General features: G+C 38.2%; 3 protein-coding genes across 3 annotated transcripts; all 3 read right to left on the bottom strand.

The window, feature by feature from the left end:
• Positions 1–1,686: 1,686 nt before the first annotated feature.
• Positions 1,687–3,126, bottom strand: LOC120321833. The gene is made up of 2 exons (XM_039375823.2): positions 2,468–3,126; positions 1,687–2,404 (listed from the first exon to the last, which is right to left on the bottom strand). Exons 1-2 carry the CDS (start codon positions 2,523–2,525, stop codon positions 2,031–2,033), a joined length of 432 nt encoding a protein of 143 aa, XP_039231757.1. The 5' UTR covers positions 2,526–3,126; the 3' UTR covers positions 1,687–2,030.
• Positions 3,127–12,676: 9,550 nt separating this feature from the next.
• Positions 12,677–14,155, bottom strand: LOC26536115. Its single transcript, XM_039375822.2, has 3 exons — positions 13,458–14,155; positions 13,045–13,394; positions 12,677–12,977 (listed from the first exon to the last, which is right to left on the bottom strand). Exons 1-3 carry the CDS (start codon positions 13,513–13,515, stop codon positions 12,792–12,794), a joined length of 594 nt encoding a protein of 197 aa, XP_039231756.1. The 5' UTR covers positions 13,516–14,155; the 3' UTR covers positions 12,677–12,791.
• A 2,117-nt stretch (positions 14,156–16,272) lies between these two features.
• LOC6540187 lies at positions 16,273–17,269 on the bottom strand. The gene is made up of 3 exons (XM_002086998.3): positions 17,054–17,269; positions 16,641–16,990; positions 16,273–16,573 (listed from the first exon to the last, which is right to left on the bottom strand). Exons 1-3 carry the CDS (start codon positions 17,109–17,111, stop codon positions 16,388–16,390), a joined length of 594 nt encoding a protein of 197 aa, XP_002087034.3. The 5' UTR covers positions 17,112–17,269; the 3' UTR covers positions 16,273–16,387.
• Positions 17,270–17,599: the final 330 nt, after the last annotated feature.

Below are 17,599 nucleotides of genomic sequence, written 5' to 3'. Positions count from 1 at the left end.
TATGGCCATGTCCGTCTGTCCGTCCGTATGAACGTCGAGATCTCAGGAACTACAAAATCTAGAAAGCTGAGATTAAGCATACTAACTCCAGGGACATAGAAGCAGCGCAAGTTTGTCGATTCATGTTGCCACGCCCACTCTAACGCCCACAAACCGTCCAAAACTGATACGCCCACACTTTTGAAAAATGTTTTGATAATTTTTCATTTTTGTATTAGTCTTGTAAATTTCTATCGATTTGCAAAAAAACTTTTTACCACGCCCACTCTAACGCCCACAAACCGCCCAAAGCTGCCACGCCCACACTTTTGAAAAATGTTTTGATATTTTTTCATTTTTGTATTAGTCTAGTAATTTTCTATCGATTTACCAAAAAACTTTTTGCCACGTCCACTCTAACGCCCACAAACCGCCAAAAATTGTCAGTGTTGAAGAATCTCCTTCGCACTTCCACTAGCTGAGTAACGGGTATCAGATAGTCGGGGAACTCGACTATAGCGTTCTCTCTTGCTTTAAATAAATTGTCACCATTTAAAAAAATGCAAATAAGATTCAGTTAAATTATTTTATAAGCCCCATGAAATGCGCACTTCAAGTAAACAATACTGTTTGGCATAAACTAAAGGAAATGCAGGAATACCTAAAGAGCGTAAAATATCACGGATATAATATATATTGTCTTGATGGCTTGATCCAAACTACTGAAGCTATATTTGGATTCGTCAAAGATATATTTAAGGACCACACAGACCACTTTTTCTTTTTAACAAGTGGAGTTAACCAGGATCCCCTTGAAAATATATTTGCTTGCGTTCGAGCAAAAGGTGGTAACTACAGAAATCCTTCAGTTAATGAATTTAATATAATATTTGCCAAGCTTATATCCTTACACATTTTAAAATTTTCCCAAAACTCTAATTGCGAATCAGATGATGATGTGAGTTGATGTGACTTGCCAATAGAGCTCGATTCGATTATATATCAGCCTTGCATTGAAAAAAAGAAATACAGCAGCAAGAATACTCCGTATAATTTTCTGAAATTTTAGAAGGCAATGAGAGGTACTTTGACCAAAACATTAATAAAATTTGTTTCTTAGATCAAAATTGATTTCCGCCCGAAAATCGTCTTCTACCACACGCACGCACACATACACACTATCTTCTTTATTGTTTTCACACACAAGTAAGACAACTCTATTCCCTTCAGTACCAGTCCCTAAGGATTCCCTAACGAATCCCTAGGGAGTTCCCAGGACTCCTAGAGGAATCCTCGGGGAAGTCTCCATACAAATCTGGGAGGAATTTCCATACAACAGGCGTCCGTGGCGAGGAATTCGAAATTCCCGAGGAAATCCTCTGGAATTCCTCAGGTATTCCTCGGGAATATCTAAAAATAAGCAAGGAATTTCTTGGGAATTCCTCAGTTATTCCTCGAGAATATCGAATAATAATCAAGGGGTTTTCCCCAGGAATTCCTAGACGAATTCCTCCGGAATTCTTGGACGAATTCCTCAGGTATTCCTGGACGAATTCCCGAGGAATTCCTCTGGAATTTCTGGACGAATTCTCGAGGATTATCCCGAGGTATTCCTGAGGAATTCCCAATGTAAATTCCGATAAATCTCCCAAAAAATTAAAAAATGTATTTAAATGGTAAATTAAACTTTTATTTTTTCTATTATTCTACTAATTTTTTTCTTTTTTGTTAGCACTATTTTTTACACATGCCAGTGCGTGGGCCAAGGCCTTCTAATGTGCTTATGCTTTCTGTAACGAAAAGTAATTTAATAATAATATTATTAGATTATAGCAAAATAACAAATATACATACCAATCAGAACGGAAAAGAATTTGGGAAATGCTTTTAAAGACTTTTTCCCGTTTAGGCCGTCTATGTTGTAGGCGCACAAGAGCGTTTCTGACAAAACGCCATTTATTGTCTTGGACAAATGGTTGCTCTTTAAAATTTTTGTTATTGCTTCCATCTGAAAGAAAAAAATAAAAACACAGAATGAATTTTACGATCACTTAGACCATATATACTTTACTTACGTAGCGTTCTTGAGACCCTGAGCTTATGTTCTGATCTAAAGCCACCAGGTCTTCCTCCGATGTGTCTGGGAACGCCACTTCCACAGCCACATTCTTCGCCTTCCCCTTCACGAAAATCTCCAACAAGGCCATCATCCTCGCAACCTGGTTTGTGGTCTCCGCCAGCTGCTTCGTGTTGGCCTCCATTACCGTCTCCAATGACCGAACTTTTTGGCTGATCTCGGCCGTCTTCGCCAGCTTCTTCGTGTTGGCCTCCAACACCGTCTCCAAAAAACGAATTTTTTGGCAGATCTCGGTCAATTGGTCCTTAATTGTCGGGGGTGGCCGGGTTTCTATCACAAGATCATCCTCTATTAAATAAAATAGTACTGATATAAAAATGACTGCAATAAGATTTTATATGGTTCACTTACCCTCAAGGGAGAAAACAAATTGGGTGAGCTTTTGGCTAGTTGTCGGCTCTTCAGACATCTTAAAAGAACTATAAATATGATATTGTATTTTATCTGTTTTTCTTATTATACTTTAATTAAATACGTTTTTTTTTTCGGTCATCGAACCGAGGCAGGTGAATCTTCTAAACAAACTTAAACGCCGTCGTTTAAGGTATGCCCAATTCATATTGAAAAATACGCCTAAGGACTATCGGGATGTGTTCTAGTACATAACAATAACTATCTGGCCTTTTATTTCAAAGCGTACATACCTTCAACTTCAAAACACTACCTTCTAAATTTACGGGATCATTGTCCACTCAAATCCCACTATCCTCAACAATCTTCCTATAAATTTCTTGTAATATTTGTGTCGGCTTTCGGACAAATCTCTTAAGAGTTTGTAAATAGTTCTCGAAATCGTAAGAAGAGCCTGAAACCGGATCTCCGATTTGCTTAATCGTCTCTTTTACATGAAGTAAACCGTGAACATTGTATGAAAAACTACTTTCTTCATAAATAATTGGAAAATTGTTCACAAATAAATCCAACATTTGCTGGGCAATATTTATGTTTTACTTTCTTTGCAAGTGAAGGAAAGCAGCCTATAAGCACAGTGCAGCAAAAGGAATAGTCTTCATTAATTGTATCTTTAAGAGCTACAATACCCCACAAACCAATCGTGTTTGAGGGATACGGCGTTGGAAACCGTTCGCTAACTGAAAATTTCGGAGGGCAACTATGCTGTAGCTTTGGAGTTGTTACAAAACAGATGTCCTAATCGGCGATTAGTGTGTATTTAAGGTGCAAATCACTAAGGGCAGTGCAGAGCGTTTCCGTTGCAATGCTTCGTTAGCTGTCGGATAAATTCAACGCCCATACTCGCGCCTTAAACGGATTTGGTACAACGGTACAAATTGTTGGAAGCATTATAGTCAAAGTACTTGTCTCTTCCATTTTGATCTTCGGTGAGCTGAGAAGTGAATTCTCGACATTTATTATCAATTTAAGAAAACCCTGCCGATCTTGACGTTTTAACGAATGGTGGACAGGGACCCTGGAGTCGCCCGAGTGACTGTGCTAAGGACACCAACACAATTGACGAAGCGGACAGTGAATAAGGTGTATCTGCTTCCCCTTAAGGATGCGGTAGAAAGCCTTGCTTCCAACGGGGGGAGTAATTCGGGTCTTGCAGTCGCCAACAGCACCTAAACTCATGTCCAGCTGTTGTCAACATTGGAGAAAACAATGATACCACGGCACCTCAGCTTTATCTATGCGGATCAGCTGCAGATCGCGCTCTCTTGTATTCTCGCCTGCATCTTTGCCGTTGGTTATGCTGTTCGCTCTGTAATATTATCACTTTCGTTTTCGTACCCCATCGCTGCCAAATCATTCGAAGAAAAAAATAAAATCTCTGGAATTCGCTAGCATTCAAATCGTTTTTTTTTTTCATTTGCATTAAGGCTTATAAAAATTCTTGTCAACACAAAGTCAACACATGTTCTCATGAGCGCAGATATTTAATTTACTATTACATTTGAATATTTTTTACATTGGTATATTCGTGATGGCTTCATTTCTTTCGGATCCACTTCTTGTGCTGCGATGTGTTATCTTCCGAAATTGCGTACCTACTTTCATTAGGAAGGCCAGGCAGAGCGTTGTTACTGTTGTTGCGGTTCATTTTGTCCTTTTTCCAGTTTAATTGCTTTGGAGGCTTTGGTTACGCTTGATTTGAATATAACCAGGCTAGACTTTGCATAGTTTGTGTTGTTTTGTTTTCTTTAGTGTTTTTTTTCTTCTGGTATTGTTGTTTGGGATAGTAGTTGCTAGCTCAGCAAAATCAAAAACCGACTCTCGCTCTTGTGCAGAGAGTTGATGTAACAGTAATTCTTATGGTTTTTGTTGGTGTAGAGGAAGTGGACGGCGATTCCACAGTACTCGTAATTTGAATTTTGTATGATTTCTAATTCTAATTAGATTTTGTATGGTTTCGTTTCCTATCAGATCTCCTGCGCAGACCTGGCAGCGCCGTTGATCTGGCATCGCCCCTCGGACCAGATCAACCACTGCGATAGGTTGGCAGCACTACCAGCAATTTTTTTTCAACAACAAATAATTGCAAAAATTATTTTGGGGGCTTCAGTACAACTTCAACCTCCGAAGAGATAAGTCGTGCCACTATAGTTTAAAGCCTCGCTTCGCGCAAGCCCTAAACTCTTATCAGCAAAACTTTGCACAAACAAATATAAACCACAAAGATAAACAAAAAACACAACAACAAAAACACCAAAACCTATAACTCGGGCTGAAGCCCTTATCTAACAATCATGACAGACCCACCAGACATTCATAATTTCACCGCAAAATCTTACCAATCCCAATTAGGAAACCCAAAATTTATTGTCATTAAAAGGAAAGATTACAACTCGTTTGAAAGAATATCACCTTTCATCATTAAAAAATCTGTGGACTTTGCCTGTGGAGGAGAAGTTGAGGTATGCAAACGTACAAGAGACGGCAGCCTATTAATAAAAACTAAAAATGAACTACAAGCCAGAAAACTCCTTAAACTTACAACAATCGCAGATGTGGAAGTAACAACAACTGAACATAAAACATTAAACTTCTCCAAGGGAGTTATCTATTGCAACGACCTTAGATATATCGACGAAGACACAATTCTACAAGAGTTAAAACCACAAAAAGTAACTGAAGTTAAAAAAATAATGAAACGACAAAACCCCAACTCTAACTCCGATAGCAACAACACCACCTTAATTGAAACCGGCCTGATCATTATAACATTTGAATCACACAAACTCCCTGAAATATTACGAATCGGCTACGAAACAGTCCGAGTACGAGACTATATTCCACTTCCACTCCGATGCAAAAAATGCCTTCGCTTCGGCCACCCAGCACCAATATGCAAAAGCCTAGAAACCTGCACCAATTGCTCAGAAGTAAAACACACAAACGACGGAGAAACATGCACAAACGAAAAAAACTGCTTAAACTGCAGAAACAACCCAGAAATCAACCATCAACACAGCCCACTTGATCGCAAATGCCCCACTTTTATAAAAAACCAGGAATTAACAGCCATTAAAACCACACAAAAAGTAGACCATAAAACTGCTCAACGTATTTATTTTGAACGACACGGCTTCCAATTGCGAGACTCCTATGCCAAAACACTCACAAACGGCACAACACAGATGAAAACAAACACTCAAGCACCTAATATCGACACAAATACACACACAATCCAATCGCAAAATTCGTACATCACACCCACATCAACAGCACATACCACTTCATCGAAGACAACAACAACTGGACCAGCCAAAACAACTCCTCTGTCAAACCAACCGCTTCAACACCACCACCATCATTGCTACGACAAACCAGAAGACATGGATACTTACCACCCCACTGACCACCCCACATCTACGCCATACTCATCACAACACACAGAGGACCTAAAAATAAAAATTTTCTCAAAAGATAAGTCTAATAACCTATCTACTAACCTCAAAGCATCCAAAATAAAGGCCAAAACTTTAAACAAAAAGAAACACACTAACAACAGCGATAGCGAATCCATATAGAATCTTAAGCCCTACACAGAGCTTAAACTAAACCGTCAACACCACCCTTAAACTAAGTTATAAGCTTTTATCTCCTCCCAAATGTCCCTTACTGTAATCCAATGGAACTTAAAAGGATATGTAAACAACTACAGCCAACTCCTTATTCTCATTAAGAAATACTCCCCACACATAATTTCCCTCCAAGAAACCCACATACAACACATTAATATCATTCCAACTCCAATAAACTATAAGCTATTAACCAATATAGCCACCAATAGATTTGGGGGCGTAGCACTACTAGTTCATAAGTCAATCCAATACACTATCCTCAATATCACAAGCGATCCAGAAGCAATAGCCATAAACATACAATCTAAAATAAAACTAAACATATTTTCCACATACATCTCCCCTACCAAAAACATTTCTGACCAGACACTCCTAAACACATTTAACATCCAGCAAACACCATCTCTAATTACGGGAGATTTCAATGGATGGCACCCGTCTTGGGGCTCCCCAACAACAAATACACGAGGGAAAATAACTCAAAGATTCATCGACAATACACACCTTATTCTACTAAACGACAAATCTCCCACACACTTTTCAACACACAATACTTACTCACATATCGACCTCACACTCTGCTCTCCAATCCTAGCCCCTCACGCAAACTGGAAAATTCTAAACGATCTTCATGGCAGCGACCATTTTCCTATCATCACGACCTTATTCCCAACGACTAATACACAGAAATTCAACAGACCCTTTTTTAAACTAAAAGAAGCCAACTGGGACCAGTACAGCGCACATACACAACAAATAAACGAGAAATACCCTACCTCCCAAAACGTAAACAAAGAAGCCGCCCAAATCAATAGAATTATTTTATATAGCGCAAACCTCTCAATCCCACAAACCTCACCAAACGCACATCCCTACAGGGTTCCATGGTGGAACAAGCACCTCGACCAACTGCGAAAGCAAAAGCAACTTGCTTGGAAAAAATTAAACCGTACAATCACCCTAGAAAACATTATTGACTATAGACGTAAAAACGCCAAATTTAGGCACGAATTAAAAAAAAGAAAAAAAGAAGCTTCCAGTTCTTTTACCTCAACCATCAATCCCACTACCCCCTCATCCAAAATATGGACCAATATAAGACGTTTCTGCGGACTTAACCCAATAAAACAAATTCATGCCATATCCAGCCCAGAAAACAACGAAACGACACTAGCTAGCAACGAAATTGCTAACATATTCGCACAACACTTTTCTGAACTCTCCGGCGACTGGAACTTTTCAGAGGAGTTCCGAAACAATAAATACAGAAACAACCTACAGAACTATACCCCCTCTCCAATAGCCCAAACCATTGAAAAAAACATAACATATCTCGAACTCATCTCAGCGCTACAAACATTAAAACGATCAGCTCCAGGACTCAATAGAATTTCATATCAAATGATAAAAAATAGCTCCCCCACAACAAAACACAGAATAACAAAACTATTTAATGAAATATTTAATAGCCACATACCTCAAGCCTACAAAACAAGCCTAATCATCCCAATCCTCAAGCCTAACACCGACAAAACTAAAACTACGTCTTACCGACCCATTTCTCTCAACTGCTGTATAGCAAAAACACTAGATAAAATAATAGCTAAAAGACTCTGGTGGTTGGTGACAAATAGCAACCTACTTAACGAAAACCAATTTGGATTTAAAAAAGGCAAATCGACTTCGGACTGTCTACTCTATGTAGACTATCTCATAACGAAGTCAAAAATGCACACCTCCCTCGTCACTCTTGATTTTTCAAGAGCCTTCGATCGAGTAGGTGTGCACTCCATAATCCACCAGCTGCAGGAATGGAAAACAGGCCCAAAAATTATAAACTACATAAAAAACTTTATGATCAACAGAAAAATAATTGTCCGTGTCGGTCCGCATACATCAAGCCCACTACCCCTATCCAATGGAATCCCCAAGGTTCACCCATATCCGTAATACTCTTTCTCATAGCTTTTAATAAATTATCTAATATCATATCCCTATACAAAGAAATAAAATTTAACGCATACGCCGACGACTTCTTCCTTATAATAAATTTCAAAAAAAACACAAACATCAGCCTAGACAACCTCTTAAATGATATAGGGAATTGGGGCTCCTACTCAGGGGCATCGCTATCCCTATCAAAATGCCAACACCTCCACATATGTAAAAAACATCACTGTACTTGCAAGGTAAGCTGCAACAACATCCAAATTCCTACCGTTACTTCCCTAAAAATTCTAGGTATAACTATAAACAACAAATATAAATGGAACACACACATATATTCACTCTTACCCAAACTCTACAATAAGCTAAACATAATAAAATGCCTATCCAGTCTCAAATTCAATTGCAACACGTATACACTACTTAATGTAGCAAAAGCAACGGTCATCGCCAAATTAGAATATGGCCTGTTTCTATACGGCCACGCTCCCAAAAGCATTCTAAACAAATTAAAAACACCATTTAACTCCGCAATCCGCCTAGCCCTCGGAGCGTATCGCTCTACCCCAATAAATAATTTACTATACGAATCAAATGTTCCCTCTTTAGAAATGAAACGAGACCTTCAAATAGCCAAGCTATCCCAAAAACTAATCTTTTCGAAAAACACGCCAATTCACAAATTTGTTAAGCACAAAAAATCTAAAAAGAAAACACTATCAATAATAGACCACACAATCAAACTCAGCCTAGAACTTAACCTACCCTACAAACCAATAAAACTCCATAAATACAAGCCATCATGGGACCTCCCCAACCTAATAGACACGTCACTCAGAGGCCACAAGAAACAAGAAACATCCCCAGAATCATACAGAAAATTATTCGAACACACAAAAAATAAACTAAAGCCACATAGTTTCATATTCACCGACGGTTCAAAAATTAACTGCATTATATCATTCGCCATAACAACTGACACAAACATCTTGAAACAGGGCATACTGCCTCCATACTCATCCGTCCTCACCTCCGAAACAATTGCCATACTAGAAGCAATAGAACTAATTAAAACCCGAAGAGGTAAATTTGTTATCTGTTCCGACTCCCTATCAGCAATAGACTCAATCAAAAACCCGAATAACAACAGCTTTTACCCAAACCGAATCAGATCCCTAATAACACAACATGCCCCTAAAATTAAAATAATGTGGATTCCTGGCCATTCAGGAATAATAGGAAATGAACTTGCCGATCAAGCTGCAAAATCAGCAAGCAATATGCCACTAATTGTCACCCCAAACATAAACAACACAGATATAAAAAGACATCTTAAAGCTGAACTTGCGACAAAACAAAAAGAAAATATTATAAACTGCAATCAATGGTACCAATCACTTAACATAAATAACACACACACCTGCGATTACCTCAAACAAACTCGCCAAAATTGGACCAGACTCGACCAAATAAAAATAATACGACTTCGACTAGGACACACAAACATAACCCACCAACACTACCTAAATCCAAATCCTATAACAGTTTGCCCTTTTTGCCAAGGAGATCTTTCAATAAGCCACATAATGAACTCATGTCCATCCCTTATACAAACCAAGCAAGCCATATTTAGCAACACTAACCCCTAGACCTTCTTAGCAAGCCCAACCCAGAAAACATACAAAAAATCATACGTTTCCTAAAAAAAACAGAACTATACCACCAAATTTAAAACAAAAAAAAAAACAAATGTACAACAACAAACACAGTAATCATTTAACCAACTAGCCATTAATTAGATTTAAAAAATAAATTAATAAATAAAAATTGTAAACCAACATAGCCATAGGCCCTGCAGCCAGTGCTATATTACTTAAGTTAGTTTAGTTTTGTAAACTGCTCTATCTATTATAATAATAATAATAATTTTGGGGGCTTAACAAAAAATACACAACAAAACAAGAGAGAACGCTATAGTCGAGTTCGCCGACTATCTGATACCCGTTATTCAGCTAGTGGAAGTGCGAAGGAGAAATTTTAACAGTGACAGGTTTTAGTACTCTACAGAGATACGAATTGATACAACTGTGCTGCCAAGGAACATACATGTGAAAACATGAATTGTAAAAACAAGAGCATGAGTAAAAACAAGCAAACGATGCACTATAGACAATCAAACCGATGAATTTCTTAATGACGGCGTCATCGAAACATCAGAGTCAGAATACAACAGTCCAGTTGTTTTAGTCCAAAAACGTGACGGATCTCATCTCTTGTGTATCGACTAAAGGCGAATTTACAAAGTTATAATCAGACATCACTTTCCCTTACCTTAAACCGATAATCAATTCGACAGACTACAAAACGCAATGGTTTTCAGTTTCATCGACTTAATAAACGGACTCTTCCACGCAGAAGTTGAGGGCAGTTTTAGTTTCTGCAAGTATCTTTCGGTCTATCAAATTCGTCAAGCATATTCCAACGTCACGTAAAGGCTATGTTCATTTAACGTTCATTTAACCAGCCAAAGAGTGGCTATACAAAAGACATTAGAATAACAAGATTTGTAACGCCAAACGATTTTTTCGGGCTCTAGGCTCTCTCGAAATTTTTGTTTAAAAGCCACAGCCAGCAGCTCTCTTGTACGCATACAGCGACAGCTGACCACTGTATTCGTGCACACGTAGGCACATGCATTGTAGAAATGACAAAATATGCCCTTCATTATAGAAGTTCTTACACTTCAAATCTATATTATTATACCCGTTACTCGTAGAGTAGAAGGCTATACTAGATTCGCTGAAAAGTATGTAACAGGCAGAAGGGAGCGTTTCCGACCATATAAAGTATATATATTCTTGATCAGGATAAATAGCCAAGTCGATATGGCCATGTCCGTCTGTCCGTCCGTATGAACGTCGAGATCTCAGGAACTACAAAATCTAGAAAGCTGAGATTAAGCATACTAACTCCAGGGACATAGAAGCAGCGCAAGTTTGTCGATTCATGTTGCCACGCCCACTCTAACGCCCACAAACCGTCCAAAACTGATACGCCCACACTTTTGAAAAATGTTTTGATAATTTTTCATTTTTGTATTAGTCTTGTAAATTTCTATCGATTTGCAAAAAAACTTTTTACCACGCCCACTCTAACGCCCACAAACCGCCCAAAGCTGCCACGCCCACACTTTTGAAAAATGTTTTGATATTTTTTCATTTTTGTATTAGTCTAGTAATTTTCTATCGATTTACCAAAAAACTTTTTGCCACGTCCACTCTAACGCCCACAAACCGCCAAAAATTGTCAGTGTTGAAGAATCTCCTTCGCACTTCCACTAGCTGAGTAACGGGTATCAGATAGTCGGGGAACTCGACTATAGCGTTCTCTCTTGCTTTAAATAAATTGTCACCATTTAAAAAAATGCAAATAAGATTCAGTTAAATTATTTTATAAGCCCCATGAAATGCGCACTTCAAGTAAACAATACTGTTTGGCATAAACTAAAGGAAATGCAGGAATACCTAAAGAGCGTAAAATATCACGGATATAATATATATTGTCTTGATGGCTTGATCCAAACTACTGAAGCTATATTTGGATTCGTCAAAGATATATTTAAGGACCACACAGACCACTTTTTCTTTTTAACAAGTGGAGTTAACCAGGATCCCCTTGAAAATATATTTGCTTGCGTTCGAGCAAAAGGTGGTAACTACAGAAATCCTTCAGTTAATGAATTTAATATAATATTTGCCAAGCTTATATCCTTACACATTTTAAAATTTTCCCAAAACTCTAATTGCGAATCAGATGATGATGTGAGTTGATGTGACTTGCCAATAGAGCTCGATTCGATTATATATCAGCCTTGCATTGAAAAAAAGAAATACAGCAGCAAGAATACTCCGTATAATTTTCTGAAATTTTAGAAGGCAATGAGAGGTACTTTGACCAAAACATTAATAAAATTTGTTTCTTAGATCAAAATTGATTTCCGCCCGAAAATCGTCTTCTACCACACGCACGCACACATACACACTATCTTCTTTATTGTTTTCACACACAAGTAAGACAACTCTATTCCCTTCAGTACCAGTCCCTAAGGATTCCCTAACGAATCCCTAGGGAGTTCCCAGGACTCCTAGAGGAATCCTCGGGGAAGTCTCCATACAAATCTGGGAGGAATTTCCATACAACAGGCGTCCGTGGCGAGGAATTCGAAATTCCCGAGGAAATCCTCTGGAATTCCTCAGGTATTCCTCGGGAATATCTAAAAATAAGCAAGGAATTTCTTGGGAATTCCTCAGTTATTCCTCGAGAATATCGAATAATAATCAAGGGGTTTTCCCCAGGAATTCCTAGACGAATTCCTCCGGAATTCTTGGACGAATTCCTCAGGTATTCCTGGACGAATTCCCGAGGAATTCCTCTGGAATTTCTGGACGAATTCTCGAGGATTATCCCGAGGTATTCCTGAGGAATTCCCAATGTAAATTCCGATAAATCTCCCAAAAAATTAAAAAATGTATTTAAATGGTAAATTAAACTTTTATTTTTTCTATTATTCTACTAATTTTTTTCTTTTTTGTTAGCACTATTTTTTACACATGCCAGTGCGTGGGCCAAGGCCTTCTAATGTGCTTATGCTTTCTGTAACGAAAAGTAATTTAATAATAATATTATTAGATTATAGCAAAATAACAAATATACATACCAATCAGAACGGAAAAGAATTTGGGAAATGCTTTTAAAGACTTTTTCCCGTTTAGGCCGTCTATGTTGTAGGCGCACAAGAGCGTTTCTGACAAAACGCCCTTTATTGTCTTGGACAAATGGTTGCTCTTTAAAATTTTTGTTATTGCTTCCATCTGAAAGAAAAAAATAAAAACACAGAATGAATTTTACGATCACTTAGACCATATATACTTTACTTACGTAGCGTTCTTGGGACCCTGAGCTTATGTTCTGATCTAAAGCCACCAGGTCTTCCTCCGATGTGTCTGGGAACGCCACTTCCACAGCCACATTCTTCGCCTTCCCCTTCACGAAAATCTCCAACAAGGCCATCATCCTCGCAACCTGGTTTGTGGTCTCCGCCAGCTGCTTCGTGTTGGCCTCCATTACCGTCTCCAATGACCGAACTTTTTGGCTGATCTCGGCCGTCTTCGCCAGCTTCTTCGTGTTGGCCTCCAACACCGTCTCCAAAAAACGAATTTTTTGGCAGATCTCGGTCAATTGGTCCTTAATTGTCGGGGGTGGCCGGGTTTCTATCACAAGATCATCCTCTATTAAATAACATAGTACTGATATAAAAATGACTGCAATAAGATTTTATATGGTTCACTTACCCTCAAGGGAGAAAACAAATTGGGTGAGCTTTTGGCTAGTTGTCGGCTCTTCAGACATCTTAAAAGAACTATAAATATGATATTGTATTTTATCTGTTTTTCTTATTATACTTTAATTAAATACGTTTTCTTTTCGGTCATCGAACCGAGGCAGGTGAATCTTCTAAACAAACTTAAACGCCGTCGTTTAAGGTATGCCCAATTCATATTGAAAAATACGCCTAAGGACTATCGGGATGTGTTCTAGTACATAACAATAACTATCTGGCCTTTTATTTCAAAGCGTACATACCTTCAACTTCAAAACACTACCTTCTAAATTTACGGGATCATTGTCCACTCAAATCCCACTATCCTCAACAATCTTCCTATAAATTTCTTGTAATATTTGTGTCGGCTTTCGGACAAATCTCTTAAGAGTTTGTAAATAGTTCTCGAAATCGTAAGAAGAGCCTGAAACCGGATCTCCGATTTGCTTAATCGTCTCTTTTACATGAAGTAAACCGTGAACATTGTATGAAAAACTACTTTCTTCATAAATAATTGGAAAATTGTTCACAAATAAATCCAACATTTGCTGGGCAATATTTATGTTTTACTTTCTTTGCAAGTGAAGGAAAGCAGCCTATAAGCACAGTGCAGCAAAAGGAATGGTCTTCATTAATTGTATCTTTAAGAGCTACAATACCCCACAAACCGGTCAAAGCTGCCACGCCCACACTTTTGAAAAATGTTTTGATATTTTTTATACCCGTTACTCGTAGAGTAAAAGGGTATACTAGATTCGTTGAAAAGTATGTAACAGGCAGAAGGAAGCGTTTCCGACAATATAAAGTATATATATTCTTGATCAGGATCAATAGCAGAGTCGATCTGGCCATGTCCGTCCGTCTGTCCGTCCGTCTGTCCGTCCGTATGAACGTCGAGATCTCAGGAACTACAAAATCTAGAAAGTTGAGATTAAGCATACTAACTCCAGGGACATAGAAGCAGCGCAAGTTTGTCGATTCATGTTGCCACGCCCACTCTAACGCCCACAAACCGTCCAAAGCTGATACGCCCACACTTTTGAAAAATGTTTTGATATTTTTTCAATTTTATATTAGTCTTGTAAATTTCTATCTATTTGCCACGCCTACTCTAACGCCCACAAACCGGTCAAAACTGCCACGCCCACACTTTTGAAAAATGTTTTGAAATTTTTTCATTTTTGTATTAGTCTAGTAATTTTCTATCGATTTACCAAAAAACTTTTTGCCACGCCCCCTCTAACGCCCACAAACCACTCAACGCTGCCACGCCCACACTTTTGAAAAATGTTTTGATATTTTTTCATTTTTGTATTAGTCTTGTAAATTTCTATCGATTTGCAAAAAAACTTTTTACCACGCCCACTCTAACGCCCACAAACCGCCCAAAGCTGCCACGCCCACACTTTTAAAAAATGTTTTGATATTTTTTCATTTTTGTATTAGTCTAGTAATTTTCTATCGATTTACCAAAAAACTTTTTGCCACGTCCACTCTAACGCCCACAAACCGCCAAAAATTGTCAGTGTTGAAGAATCTCCTTCGCACTTCCACTAGCTGAGTAACGGGTATCAGATAGTCGGGGAACTCGACTATAGCGTTCTCTCTTGCTTTAAATAAATTGTCACCATTTAAAAAAATGCAAATAAGATTCAGTTAAATTATTTTATAAGCCCCATGAAATGCGCACTTCAAGTAAACAATACTGTTTGGCATAAACTAAAGGAAATGCAGGAATACCTAAAGAGCGTAAAATATCACGGAAATAATATATATTGTCTTGATGGCTTGATCCAAACTACTGAAGCTATATTTGGATTCGTCAAAGATATATTTAAGGACCACACAGACCACTTTTTCTTTTTAACAAGTGGAGTTAACCAGGATCCCCTTGAAAATATATTTGCTTGCGTTCGAGCAAAAGGTGGTAACTGCAGAAATCCTTCAGTTAATGAATTTAATATAATATTTGCCAAGCTTATATCCTTACACATTTTTAAATTTTCCCAAAACTCTAATTGCGAATCAGATGATGATGTGAGTTGATGTGACTTGCCAATAGAGCTCGATTCGATTATATATCAGCCTTGCATTGAAAAAAAGAAATACAGCAGCAAGAATACTCCGTATAATTTTCTGAAATTTTAGAAGGCAATGAGAGGTACTTTGACCAAAACATTAATAAAATTTGTTTCTTAGATCAAAATTGATTTCCGCCCGAAAATCGTCTTCTACCACACGCACGCACACATACACACTATCTCCTTTATTGTTTTCACACACAAGTAAGACAACTCTATTCCCTTCAGTACCAGTCCCTAAGGATTCCCTAAAGAATCCCTAGGGAGTTCCCAGGACTCCTAGAGGAATCCTCGGGGAAGTCTCCATACAAATCTGGGAGGAATTTCCATACAACAGGCGTCCGTGGCGAGGAATTCGAAATTCCCGAGGAAATCCTCTGGAATTCCTCAGGTATTCCTCGGGAATATCTAAAAATAAGCAAGGAATTTCTTGGGAATTTCTCAGTTATTCCTCGAGAATATCGAATAATAATCAAGGGGTTTTCCCCAGGAATTCCTAGACGAATTCCTCCGGAATTCTTGGACGAATTCCTCAGGTATTCCTGGACGAATTCCCGAGGAATTCCTCTGGAATTTCTGGACAAATTCTCGAGGATTATCCCGAGGTATTCCTGAGGAATTCCCAATGTAAATTCCGATAAATCTCCCAAAAAATTAAAAAATGTATTTAAATGGTAAATTAAACTTTTATTTTTTCTATTATTCTACTAATTTTTTTCTTTTTTGTTAGCACTATTTTTTACACATGCCAGTGCGTGGGCCAAGGCCTTCTAATGTGCTTATGCTTTCTGTAACGAAAAGTAATTTAATAATAATATTATTAGATTATAGCAAAATAACAAATATACATACCAATCAGAACGGAAAAGAATTTGGGAAATGCTTTTAAAGACTTTTTCCCGTTTAGGCCGTCTATGTTGTAGGCGCACAAGAGCGTTTCTGACAAAACGCCCTTTATTGTCTTGGACAAATGGTTGCTCTTTAAAATTTTTGTTATTGCTTCCATCTGAAAGAAAAAAATAAAAACACAGAATGAATTTTACGATCACTTAGACCATATATACTTTACTTACGTAGCGTTCTTGGGACCCTGAGCTTATGTTCTGATCTAAAGCCACCAGGTCTTCCTCCGATGTGTCTGGGAACGCCACTTCCACAGCCACATTCTTCGCCTTCCCCTTCACGAAAATCTCCAACAAGGCCATCATCCTCGCAACCTGGTTTGTGGTCTCCGCCAGCTGCTTCGTGTTGGCCTCCATTACCGTCTCCAATGACCGAACTTTTTGGCTGATCTCGGCCGTCTTCGCCAGCTTCTTCGTGTTGGCCTCCAACACCGTCTCCAAAAAACGAATTTTTTGGCAGATCTCGGTCAATTGGTCCTTAATTGTCGGGGGTGGCCGGGTTTCTATCACAAGATCATCCTCTATTAAATAAAATAGTACTGATATAAAAATGACTGCAATAAGATTTTATATGGTTCACTTACCCTCAAGGGAGAAAACAAATTGGGTGAGCTTTTGGCTAGTTGTCGGCTCTTCAGACATCTTAAAAGAACTATAAATATGATATTGTATTTTATCTGGTTTTCTTATTATACTTTAATTAAATACGTTTTTTTTTCGGTCATCGAACCGAGGCAGGTGAATCTTCTAAACATTTAAGGTATGCCCAATTCATATTGAAAAATACGCCTAAGGACTAAGCACCTGCAAAATAAAATTTAAATAAAATTAATAAAGGGAGAATGTAAACCCTACGAAAAAAATGCTCTTATATGGCATCGCTACCGCTTTCGTAACCATATTAGTAACCTTAAATCTTTCTAAATCGAGTGCCAGCAAATACCTAGAGTCAAAGAGGATACAGGCGCATTATAAAAGCTACAAATGTCTAAAAATCTCCTACCTATAATAAAACAAGAGAGAACGCTATAGTCGAGTTCCCCGACTATCTGATACCCGTTACTCAGCTAGTGGAAGGGAGAAGGAGAGTCTTAAACACAGTTTTTGGCGGTTTGTAGGCGTTATAGTGG

The sequence above is a fragment of the Drosophila yakuba genome, chromosome 3R, assembly GCF_016746365.2.
Source record: "Drosophila yakuba strain Tai18E2 chromosome 3R, Prin_Dyak_Tai18E2_2.1, whole genome shotgun sequence".
In the NCBI taxonomy this organism is placed as follows: domain Eukaryota; kingdom Metazoa; phylum Arthropoda; class Insecta; order Diptera; family Drosophilidae; genus Drosophila; species Drosophila yakuba.
This window is presented reverse-complemented; position numbering and strand designations above follow the sequence as displayed.

Bases quoted from the DNA above. Each gene is read 5' to 3' on its own strand.
- LOC120321833 (XM_039375823.2), bottom strand. From the start codon at position 2,525: ATGTCTGAAGAGCCGACAACTAGCCAAAAGCTCACCCAATTTGTTTTC. The intron at 2,405-2,467 runs GTAAGTGAACCA...TTTATTTAATAG, and splicing joins ATTTGTTTTCTCCCTTGAGG to AGGATGATCTTGTGATAGAA.
- LOC26536115 (XM_039375822.2), bottom strand. From the start codon at position 13,515: ATGTCTGAAGAGCCGACAACTAGCCAAAAGCTCACCCAATTTGTTTTC. The intron at 13,395-13,457 runs GTAAGTGAACCA...GTTATTTAATAG, and splicing joins ATTTGTTTTCTCCCTTGAGG to AGGATGATCTTGTGATAGAA. The intron at 12,978-13,044 runs GTAAGTAAAGTA...TTTTTCTTTCAG, and splicing joins CAGGGTCCCAAGAACGCTAC to ATGGAAGCAATAACAAAAAT.
- LOC6540187 (XM_002086998.3), bottom strand. From the start codon at position 17,111: ATGTCTGAAGAGCCGACAACTAGCCAAAAGCTCACCCAATTTGTTTTC. The intron at 16,991-17,053 runs GTAAGTGAACCA...TTTATTTAATAG, and splicing joins ATTTGTTTTCTCCCTTGAGG to AGGATGATCTTGTGATAGAA. The intron at 16,574-16,640 runs GTAAGTAAAGTA...TTTTTCTTTCAG, and splicing joins CAGGGTCCCAAGAACGCTAC to ATGGAAGCAATAACAAAAAT.